Genomic DNA, 12183 nt, shown 5'->3' with positions numbered 1-12183 from the left:
CACGGCCTGGTTTAACAGCCTATCTATAGCCTATAAAAAGAAACTTTATAGCCAAATTAAGATCTGCGCTAAAATTACTGGTAGGCCTGTTGAGACCGTGTTACACTCCTTTAAAGATGCCCAGACCAAGAGCATGCTTAGACTGGCGAAAAGTATCTCCTCTGACCCCTTACATGTTTTAAATGGAGAATATGAACTGATGCCCTCCATGAGGCGGTTTAGAGTCCCCAAATTTAAGAAAAACAGACTAAAGAACTATTTTGTACATCAGTCTGTCCTGCTGCTAAATCAGTATAGATAATTCAGAGGGTATGTTGTTTTTTGTTTTTTTGTTCTTTACTTTCTGTTCTTGTGACTAGTCCTGTATTGTATGTCTCTTTCAGGGTTTCTAGCATATCCCAATTTGCCAGCCACGCCATCATTTTCCCAACAACCTCACATACATACATCCACAGTACCGTCCCCTCAACAGGACTTTGAGTTATAATGGACATTATAGCCAAGGCTTCATGTGGACGCATTGTTATTGTTGTTGTTTTTGTTATCTTCATGTAGGGATGTAACGGTTACCGGTATAACGGTAAACCGCGATAAAAATGTTGTCAATAACAATTACCGTTTTCATTTCAAATAAAATTATTATTGCGGTGGATAACCGCACCCGTGGTGTGGAAACCAGCGCTTCATCCGAGCAGTGTTTGGAATAACGCCGTTTAAAATAACAGTGTTAGGTAATGCCGTTATTTTTTCAGTAACGGGTAATCTAACTAATTAATTTTTCCGTCGTTACAACGCCTTTACCGTTACTGACAGTTGAATGCGGTGCGTTACTATGAATTGATTGAAGAAACTGCGTAATCCGAACGCACCCCTGGCTGCACACACAAACTGCTAGTGAGGACGGAGACCGGGTGGGTTAACAACGAGATAAGCGATTATGATTGGCTAAGGCAGAGTCGTGTTTCATGGTAGCCAATCGGAGCCAGTGTTTTTACACACAAGCCAGGATGCGAGTGCCACACGCACACGCACACACAAACACCAAACAGATTCGATGAAGCAGTAGAAATGGCGAGTCCGGAGCAATCCGATGAAAAGTTGGCATTTTCAAGGTGGAGATATAAGCCCTACTTCAAATTCATTGAGGTCAAAGGCAAGAATGTGCATGTAAAGTGAACATTATGTCCAGGAGCAAAGACTTTGTCGACATCCGTTGTAAGAAACTCTAATTCAATGAAGCATCCCACAATGACACACGCATCTACAAAGCTACTTTTTTTTTTTTTTTACAGTAACGCAAATAATTACTTTCTCTGGTAACTAGTTACTTTTATTATAGAGTAATTCAGTTACTAACTCCGTTATATAGGAGTTCAGCGGACAATCAGCCTGGGCTTCCCTCAAGCCTGATGTGCGGGGAAATTAACCAGATCTCAGATCTCTCTGTCTTAAGTAGTAGTAGTCACCGTCGTCGTAGTAGTATTTATACACAAGTGTCAAAGTACAAAACAACTCCCGTTATCGGTTGTAGCCGGGCGCTGAGCGGGGGAAGGCGGGGGAGAGGAGGAGGTCGCTGTCACGGCGATCTGCGGAGGAAGTGTCGGCGGGAGACGGAGAGCGAGTAATTGTTTACATATTGTTCTTTATGTCTTGAATGTTTGGATTAAACCTGCACTACTGTAAATGTTCCTGATAAACAAGCTGTTTACATGCTGAACCCTTGTTCCCTTGATGTTAAAAGTTGCACTTTTGATAATATAATATATAAATAAATATAATAAACACTTTTTTAACTATTTCAGTTTGCGTAGGCCTATCAGTGCTTTCTGAACATATTGAACACACTTTAAAAAATACCGCGATAATACCGAAAACCAGGATAATTTTGGTCACAATAACCGTAAGGTAAAATTTTCATACCATTACATCCCTATCTTCATGCTCTGTATTGGTAATGGTTAAAGATATTTTATTTTTATTTATTTTGGCTGCTCACCTACAATGTTGTTATTCTATGGATCACACAAAAGTTTGGATGGCTCATGTTATAGATTGATGTTTGCCTTTACTACACAGGCGGTGCTATTCTCTCTGGTATTGATTTTTTTTATTATTGTCTTTGAAATTAGGACATTTCTTTTGGGGTGTGGGAGTATTATGTAGCACTGAAAAGGTGCGAGGACTATTATTTTGAAAAGGTAACGGGAGAAACGGGAGAAGAGCAGCGGGAAAGGGACAAACGAGGGATAGACCCTCACGCAGGGCTGAGGTCGGAAGCCGAGTGTTGATTGAGTGGTGAGCAGCCCTAGAAGAGATGTTGTATACCTGGAATAAATAAATAAACGAATAAATAAACTTCAAGAGTTAACATACAACGAAACTCTGTCAGGTGGTGGTGGATGCCTCTACAGAAACTACTTTTACATGAGTTTTATTAATGTTGACAGATTCTAATTCAAAAGTTGGTGAAATGGTGATGAATGGCCCATTGTTACTCAAAATAATAAACTAATTAGTGAAACTATCAACAAAAGATGCTTTGTAATGATATTTTATTGCAGCTCATAATTTACAAGAAGCCATATTTTATGACATGCCTTTCCAAATGTACAATGAATGATGCATTACATCTTATTCAGCCGCCTCCTTTCCCTGGGGAAGAGAAAAAAAGAAAGACATTACACCAACCAACATTTTTATTGCATTTCATTTCTTTTTGAGTGGGCTTATGGTGTGTTCGAGATGCCTCGTACACCACCTGCACATTACAAAGTGGGAAATCTCCCAGCTTTCTTGCGTAATTTAACTGAGGCACTCCCCCTTTTGGTCATAATATCTTGGGATTCTTAGAGTCCACCGAGTTCAGTGAGGTGGATCGTATGACTCCACAAACAAAGATGGCTGCGCTGTAAGTGCTACAAGCCAGGAATTTACGTCACAAGAGCAACTTGTGCAGGTGGTGTACGATGCATCTCGAACACATCATTATACAGTGATGAACTTACCTTGCCACCATCACGGCTCTTAGACCTCAGCTTGTTGACCTGAGTCTCAGCGATGTCAGCACGTTCCTCAGCCTCCTCCAGCTCATGTTGAACCTTCCTGCACTTGGACAGGTAAGAGTTGGCCTGCTCCTCCTGTAGGAACATACATATTTTGTTTAAATGAGAAGCACCAAAATTGATGCAATAACCTGATTTTGTTACATCGTTTCTACTTACCGCTTCCTCAGCCTGTCTCTTGTAAGCCTTCACCTTCAGCTGCAGCTTATCAACAAGATCCTGGAGTCTGGCACCATTCTTCTTATCCTCCTCAGTCTAAAGTGATGAAAATGGTTACGCCCCAGACTCTTGACTGTAATCTTTTCGGATATACATTGATTTACATATTATTTTCAATACAATCTGGCATACCTGGTAGGTGAGTTCCTTCACTCTCCTCTCATATTTCCGGACACCCTTAACAGCATCTACTCCACGTCTCTGTTCACCTTCAACCTCTGTTTCCAGCTCACGCACCTTAAGAAATCAAATATTTTCAATAAATATACTCTTTTATTATGCTGGAACTGTAAATACATCCATGTGTGACAGTATCTTACTCTGGACTCCAGTTTCTGAAGCTGCTTCTTGCCACCCTTCATGGCCAGGTTCTCAGCCTCATCCAGGCGGTGCTGCAGGTCTTTCACTGTGACCTCCAGATTCTTCTTCATCCTCTCCAGGTGAGAGCTAGTATCCTGCTCTTTCTTCAGCTCCTCAGCCATCATGGCAGCCTTACATAAAATATATCATATTAATCGAGAGTTCAATTCAGCAATTTCCAATTCAATGAATTAACAAATAAAAGCAAACCTACATCAGTGATGGCCTTCTTGGCCTTCTCTTCAGCATTCCTGGCTTCCTGGACGGTGTCGTCCACCTCACCCTGGACTTGGACCAGGTCAGTCTCAATCTTCTTCTTTGTGTTCAGAAGACTTGTATTCTAAAATAAATGTCAATGTTTGCAATGTTTATGACACATGTATAATCTCGCTAAATATTAGGAAACTCAGGAGCATTTCTTGGAAGAATATGTTTGTTTGATTACCTGAGAGTGCAGAAGTCCAACTCGCTCACTGGCATCAATGAGCTCTTGCTCAGCCACTTTGCGGCCTCTCTCTGTCTGTTCCAGAGCTGCCCTCAGCTCCTCAATTTCAGCCACCATGAGACCGTTCCTACGGTCCACCATGGCAGCCTGCTCCTTCAGGTCTTCACCTCCTCTGACAGCATCATCAAGATGCAGTTGGGCATCCTAAAATGAACATGAAAACACCATGGAAGATGTCACAACAGGATATTAATGTCCTTATATTTTAAGTCCTGGACATTAGTTTGTGTCATACCTTCAGTTGTCCCTGAACATTCCTCAGCTGCTTCTGGGCCTCAGCAGCCTGGCGGTTGGCGTGACTCAGCTGGATCTCCATCTCATTCAGGTCTCCCTCCATCTTCTTCTTGATTCTCAGGGCATCATTCCTGCTCCTGACCTCAGAGTCCAGTGTGCTCTGCATGGAGTCAGTGACCCTCAGGCTGTTCCTCTTGATCTGCTCCATCTCCTCATCCTTCTCAGCCAGCTTCCTGTCAACCTCACCCTTAATCTGGTTGAGCTCCAGCTGGACACGTAGAATCTTGGACTCTTCATGCTCCAGAGTACCCTAAATTATAAACCAATGTTAGCATATTCATTACATATTCTATTTCATAATAACAAAGGTATCGCTTGATTTATTTGTATTTTTATTACAAGCACCTCAGCTTCCTCTAGGGCTGTTTGGATCTCACTCTTCTCTGTCTCCACTTGCTTCTTGGATTTCTCCAGCTCATGGATGCTCTTTCCAGTCTCACCAATTTGTTCAGTCAGGTCCGAAATCTCCTCTGTTAGGAGGGTTACATACTGTTGTTGTCATCAATTCCAATGAAGTTATATATGTAGTAATCTTGGCAACATTGATGCCAAAATGAACAGTTTAACTCACGTTGGAGGTTCTTGTTTTCACGCTTCAGGGTCTCCAGCTGATCCAGAGCTTCTTCATAGGAGTTCTTCATCTTGAAAAGCTCAGTGCTGAGAGAACGAGCCTCTTTCTGAGTTCCTTCAAGCTCTGCCTGGCCTTCCTCATATTTCTGCTTCCAATCAGCCAAAACCTGCACAATATTGTCAATAAGGCGGTACACGTTAATCATTTGAAGAAAAAAACATAGGATAATATAAACTGCCATCTCAATGAATGATAAAACACCTTGTCAAAGTTCCTCTGCTTCTTATCAAGGTTGGCAGCCAGTCCGTTGGCCCTCTCCACATCAATCATGAGATCCTCCACCTCACCCTGGAGTCTCTGTTTGGTCTTCTCCAGAGAGGCACACTTTGAGTTCACAGCCTCAATCTGTTCCTCAGCCTCCTGAAGGCGCTGGGCAAGCTTTTTCCTGTTAAAGTATCACATGGTTTAATTTGTGGACATTCATCAAATATAATGTCTACTTTAGCCAAAGTATTAAGTATTTGACTCACTTGGACTCCTCAAGCTCCTCCGTGCGCTGGATAGCATCAGTTTCATACTTGGTCCTCCACTGAGCCACCTCACCGTTGGCCTTGGACATTCCACGCTGCAGCTCAGCCTTGGCCTCCTGCTCCTCCTCAAACTGCTCCCTCAGAAGGTCACAGTCATGGCGGGCTGATTGCACACCATGAGCAAGAGCATTCTTGGCCTGCAAAAGGTGATTGACTTATTTAATTAACACATTTAAACATAGCATGAAAAAAGTAGCATGAATTAGCATGAAAGGATTATTAAAAAATTGTAAAGATGGTTTACCTTGACTTCTTCCTCATTTAGCCTCTTCAGCTCCTCAATCTGCTGAGTAAAGGCCTGCTTGCCTCTGGTAAGCTGGGAGACGAGACCCTCTTTCTCCTCGAGCTGACGACCAAACTCACCTAGGTGATGACATCAATTTTCACTATAAAATATAGCAATACCACATGTATTCCCTAAATATATGATTAGGGTTGGGTTGCATTTGTTGGAGGTTAGTGTTGAGGTTATGGTTAGGGCTATTCTAATATGCAGGTTTGTTTTTAAGTAATTGTGAATACTAACCATTCTCTGTCAGCAGTCTTGCTCTCTGAGCACTGATGTCATTTATCTGGCGAGCATTCTCATCACTCTTAGCCTTGATTTCACTCAGCTGGTCCTCCAGAGTACGGCACATCTTCTCCAGATTTCCCTGGTGATACAATGTTTTAGTTGTTAGCAAAAGTGGTTTCTTATATAGATTATATAGTATTAATTATAATATTGGATATTTTATTTCAAAGATATTTCACCTTGGACTTAGCAACTGCCTCCATGTTGCTGGAGAGGTCATCAATCTCCATCTTGAACTCGCTCTTCTCCTTCTCAAGCTTCTGCTTGACACGCTGGAGGTTGTCAATCTGTTCTCCCAGCTCTGCTACACTGTCAGCCTGCTTCTTACGCAGAGCTGCAGCAGTGGCTTCATGCTGCAGGGTGGACTCCTCAAGGTCACGACGCAGCTTCTGGAACTCAGCCTCACGCTTCTTGTTCATCTCAATCTGAGCAGCAGTGGCTCCACCAGCCTCCTCAAGCCTCTCACTGATCTCTTCAAGTTCTCTGGAGAGATCAGCTCTCTGCTTCTCAACCTTGGCACGAGCAGCACGCTCAGCCTCAATCTCTTCCTCCAGCTCTTCAATACGTGCCTAATAAGTAAGGAATACATAATGTTTTGTAAAAATTAGGGTTGGGCAAAGATTTAAAGTTTTAATCGCGATTAATCGCATAGTTTGGTCAGTTAACTCGCGATCAATCACACTTTTAATATTCTATTTAAATCCACTCCAATTAAAGTTAAATTAGATCATCAAATGGAATGACACATTATCATTCATACCAAATGTACTTAATAAGCAAAAACTAGACCAAGTGATCTCGAGGGAGTTTTATTGACTTACTCAGTGTGGGTTGAATATGAAACTTACGGAACACCACAGATTTGGGATTTGTAAACAGGCAGTTAATTAGTACAATTGTACAATAGTACAATAGTTAAATTCAATTAAGTAGCACCACAGATCATCACAGGAATTGTGAACGGGCTGTCACTTGCTGCAATTGTAATCAGGCAGTCACTTACTGCAAGTGTAATTGAATGTAGAGTAAGTGGAACTAAAAACAAAAATGATTTCTGACATGAATGTTGACATTCTGTGGGCAATTTGTCATAAATCGCATTAAAATATGATTGTGTTAATGCGTTATTAACACGTTAACTTGCCCAGCCCTAGTAAAAATGTACTATTATTTATGGTACATTGATGTGGGATTGTCATATAAATTATCTTACTTGAAGCTCCTTGATCTTCTTCTGAAGCTGAGCGCCCAGGGACTGCTCATCCTCAATCTTGCTTAGAAGCTGACTTGTCTCAAAGTCCTTCCTGATGATGAAACAATACCACACAACTTAATAGCATACAAATCATATACATATGAATGTATGAATCTTTAAAAACAAAGCATAATTAGTTTGATGCCATTACTTTTTGATTTTCTCATCAGACTGCTGTTTGTCGTTCTCGAGATCCATGATGGATTCCTGTGCCAGTTTCAGATCACCCTCAAGCTTTCTCTTGGATCTCTCAAGGTCCATACGGAGCTTCTTCTCTTGCTCCAGAGAACCTTCAAGCTGGATGTCAATAATTGAAAATAATTAAGAACAATAAAATGCAATATTGAATATTCACTCAACTGCATGACTGATCTGAGCTTTTCTCACATCATCAACTTGCTGTTCAAGCTTGGTCTTGGCCTTGGTCAGAGTGTTGACTTTGTCTTCCTCTGCCTGCAGGTCATCAAGAGTCTGCTGATGTGACTCTTGGAGGGCTTTCTTCTCCTTTGTCAGCTTAGCAACACTCTCATCCTGAGACGCCATCTCCTCAGTCAGGTTCTTAACCTAAACAAAACAAAATGATGTGTAATACATGCTTATTTGTGTTTTATTTTATTCTATCTCCTTTCAAAGAATCTTTACAAACCTTGTTCTCAGTGGCATGTTTCTCCTTCTCCACTTTGGCCAAGGTAAGCTCCAGGTCATCAATGTCCTTCTTGAGCTCAGAGCATTCATCCTCCAGTTTCCTCTTCTTGGCAGTCAGCTCAGCATTCATTTCCTCTTCATCCTCCAGTCTCTCAGTTGTCTCCTTGAGTTTGGCCTCCAGCTGGATCTTACTCTTGATGAGTCCCTCACACCTCTCTTCAGCATCATTCAGATTATCTCCATCCTGTTTAAATTGTGTTGTCATATCAATCATATCAAATGTCATATCAAATGTCATATCACATGTATCTCATTGTGTGTACATGTTGAGACAAATACATTTTTTTACTTACAGAGGCCACTTGCAATGCAAGGTCATTCTTCTCCTGCAGTAGAGAAACCATCTTCTCCTCAAGTTCCTTCTTCTTGGCCAGGGCAGTGGCCAGATCTGTTTTCATCTTCTCATAGTTCTCCTTCATCGCAGAGAGCTCCTTCTCAGTTTCAGCACTCTTCAGAAGAGGTTTGATCTTGTAGTACACCTTCATCCATGGCCAGGTTTTAACATTCATGAATGAGCGGATGTTGTACTGAATAGTGTAAACAGCTTCCCTGTGGCGCAAAGGCAGTCCATTTACTAAACAATTATTGGTTTTACAAAATAGCATATCTTCCTATGTATCTTTTGAAACATACCTTGTAGCTGTCATCTTCACATACTCCTTCCTCATGAGGTAAGCACGACAGAGAGCCTGAATCATTCCGACCAAAGATGCCAGCTTCTCATCTCGCAACTCCTCAAGAGTACCCAGAAGACCAGCTTTGAAGAACACCTTAAGGTAAGAAATGCATCTAGTCAGAGTAACGTTCAATCAAGTACATATATACTTATTGACAACAATAAACAGACCTTGGTGTGTCCAAATTTGTACTCATCGTGAGGCACATCAATGGACCCAAGCAGCTTCTCAGAAGCCTTCTTGTTGTCAATGAACTGTCCCTCCGGAATGACACTAGCATTCAGTACTTTGTATCTGTAGGAGTGCAATGTTAAGTGTTTAAATGTTAGGTGCATATAAAAGTTAAAGTTTTAAATATGTAAATCAAGTTATTGTATAATCGTGACAATATAATTGTTCTGTCAATGAGGTAATACCTCTGCTTGAAGTCAGCATAGAGGATTCTGCTGGGGAAGCCCTTTCTGCAGATTCTGATGCCCTCCAGTACACCGTTACATCTCAGCTGGTGGATAACCAGGTGGTTCTCCATCATTCCTGTGAAATGTTATAGATTGCTTACTTATAAAATATGACATTCATTTAGCCATATCCTACTACAACACCAACCTCTCATCATATTATTTGAAGAAATATTACCTGGTACTTTTGACTCATTGGGAATGAGACAACGCACAAAGTGAGGATGGGTGCTCCTCAAGTTGGTCATCAGTTTGCCCAAGTTCTCCTAAAGACACATCACAGAATAAAATATAGAAAAATATATACAAATGAACTGATAACAAACAAATTCATAGAATACATATGAAATTGTATCAAATTACATATATTTCTACATTAATTTGCTTGTTAACCCTTACCCTGAATTGTGAAGACACAGTCTGCATGGAGCCACCCTTCTTCTTGCCTCCCTTCTTTGCACCCCCAGTCTCTGTTTTAAATTATTGGTAATTAGTAACATTTTTCAAGTTTTTGTTTATAAAATAGAGGCAATAAATGGCTTCAAAATAAATGTGTATTATATCATGGATGAACAGTTATCAACTATGGTTACATGATATGAATATGTACCTTCAACTACAGCTGGATACAGGACAGGCAGCAGTTTGTTTGAGGACTTCTGGTACAGCCCAATAACAGAGTCATTCAGGGGATCCTTGTTCTTGTCCAGCCAGCCCGTGACGCTGTAGGCCACGGTACCAGCATAATGCACCATGGCGAAGTCAGCGTCAGCCTTTCCCTTTGCAGGCTTTGGCTTCTCAAATGCTTTGTTTTTGCCAAGATGCTGTTCATACAGCTTGTTCTTGAAGGAAGTGTCTGAGGCTTTGGGGAACATGCACTCCTCTTCAAGGATGGAGAAGATGCCCATTGGCTATTTAGAAAGAAATATCAGGAAACATTATGATAAGATGGTTTTGAATCAGACTTAGAACTGTGATATTTAGTTATACAATGATGTTTACCTTCTCAATAAGCTCAATGCAGGCAGCCAAGTCCATACCGAAGTCAATGAACTCCCAGATAATACCCTCCTTCTTGTACTCCTCTTGCTCCAGGACGAACATGTGGTGGTTGAAGAACTGTTGCAGTTTCTCATTGGTGAAGTTGATGCACAGCTGCTCCATGCTGTTGTACTGTTATAGAACATTAGTTTAGCAAATGTTCATCCACGTAGACGCTTATTTTAGCTGGGGAAATTGTTATTATAATAAATGCAATCTTACATCAAAGATCTCAAAACCAGCAATATCCAGCACACCAATATAGGATGATCTTGCTTGCTTGGTGTCCAGCATCTGGTTGATACGGATGACCATCCACAAGAACATCCTCTCATAGATAGACTTGCCCAGAGCACTCACTGAGTTATACACCTAGAGCAGGGTGGAAGAACAGATATACATGAAAATGACTACTATTACAATGATGTTTCGATAATCATTCCATGGTATTAACATACCTGAGGTACTGTCTGTCCCTTAGTGACAAACTCATTTCCGACCTTCACTCTGGGGTAGCACAAACCCTTGAGCATGTCAGCAGCGTTGAGACCAAGCAGGTAGGCAATTTTGTCGGCCTCTGCATTTTTTTTTATGAAAGAAAGAATGATGACAATGATTGTACAGATAGTGAATACAACAATTTACAGTAAAGCTGGACTTTGGAAATGTCCAGTGTTTTTTTGAAAACATTTTGAACTCACCCTCATTGCCATCAGGCTCAGCCTGCTCCTCACGCTGCTTCTGCTTGAACTTCATGTTACCGTGGTGAAGCACAGCACCAGTAAACTTGTAGATGGCCATCTTCTCCTCATTATTGAAACCCAAAATATCAATAGCATCCTGTAGGAAAACAAATTATATAATATTAAATGAAATTCAAAGAATATTCAAAGAGTCTCTATTAACATATAGCATATAGAAACATATAGAGCTTTCGTGAATCTGCTGTACATACAGCCCTCCAAGTTTTCTGATCGGCCCAGAGTCCATAGATATTTTTTGTTCCCGGTTAGTCCCTGCCTGTTAAAATAGCTACCTAAGGTAGCTGTTAACATTGACTCACATCAGTAGCATCCAGCTCCTCTTTGTCATCAATGCTGGCCACAGTGATCTGACCCTGACTGCACATGGGGAAGTCGTAGGGGTTGGTGGTGATGAGGGTCATTTCTGCAGAAAATATAATATGGTCATTTTAATGATTCAATTTTAAACTTGAGTGACAAATATTGAAACCTTCAATTGTTATTTTTGTACTTCAAAGTCCTGAATGATAAGTTAAAGGCAAGCCTATAGAATAACAATACATCTTACTGCAACATTTATTTCTCACTACTAAACCATCTTACCAACAATCTCAGGTTTGTGGTTGGTCATCATCTGGTAGAAGATGTGATAGCCTCTCTCATCGGGAAGCTGGAATGTCACTCGGGACTTCTCCAGCAGATCTTCAAGGTTTTAAAATAATAGTACAAAGTTTTGATTGACATTACTAGATCAAAACCTATTCCCCCCATAATGAGCATTAAAGGGATAGTCCGTTTTTTTGCACTTTAAGTTGGGAGAAGTTTAGGTTTCTTTATAGCCCCGTCAGATCCCAGTGTACAGGTCGATGGGCATGAAACAAGTGCAAAGAATTGTACTTTTCCTTTATTTGTTGTTATTTGGGTAGAAGATACTTACAAGTTTCAATGTCAGCACTGGCCAGTTTACCAGTTGCACCAAAATGGATTCTGATGAATTTACCCTGTACAAAGCCTCATTTCAGTTTTTGTCAAAGATCAAGTATTTAATTTAATTTATTTGACATACTAAGTTTGTACTTACGAAACGAGATGAGTTGTCATTTCTCACGGTCTTGGCATTACCGTAGGC

At 40.9% G+C, this 12183-nt stretch overlaps 1 protein-coding gene across 1 annotated transcript; it reads right to left on the bottom strand.

The window, feature by feature from the left end:
- Positions 1-2631: 2631 nt before the first annotated feature.
- On the bottom strand, positions 2632-11112 carry LOC311367586 (myosin heavy chain, fast skeletal muscle-like; the record flags this gene model as incomplete). The annotated part of the gene is made up of 30 exons (XM_084486409.1): positions 2632-2652; positions 3006-3086; positions 3222-3317; positions 3414-3518; positions 3602-3715; positions 3856-3981; positions 4087-4290; positions 4382-4690; positions 4786-4910; positions 5012-5177; positions 5273-5456; positions 5542-5738; positions 5846-5964; positions 6128-6254; positions 6355-6744; positions 7389-7479; positions 7582-7727; positions 7818-7994; positions 8077-8319; positions 8429-8684; positions 8769-8905; positions 8983-9106; positions 9229-9346; positions 9449-9536; positions 9670-9740; positions 9881-10181; positions 10273-10443; positions 10534-10683; positions 10770-10888; positions 11013-11112. The coding sequence occupies 30 exons, from the start codon at positions 11110-11112 to the stop codon at positions 2632-2634; spliced, it is 4656 nt and encodes a 1551-aa protein (XP_084342535.1).
- Positions 11113-12183: the final 1071 nt, after the last annotated feature.

This window comes from Micromesistius poutassou, assembly GCF_964030765.1.
Source record: "Micromesistius poutassou genome assembly, chromosome: 22".
Taxonomy (NCBI): Eukaryota; Metazoa; Chordata; class Actinopteri; order Gadiformes; family Gadidae; genus Micromesistius; species Micromesistius poutassou.
Note: the sequence above shows the minus strand (reverse complement) of the source record. Positions and strands in the feature narration are given on the sequence as shown.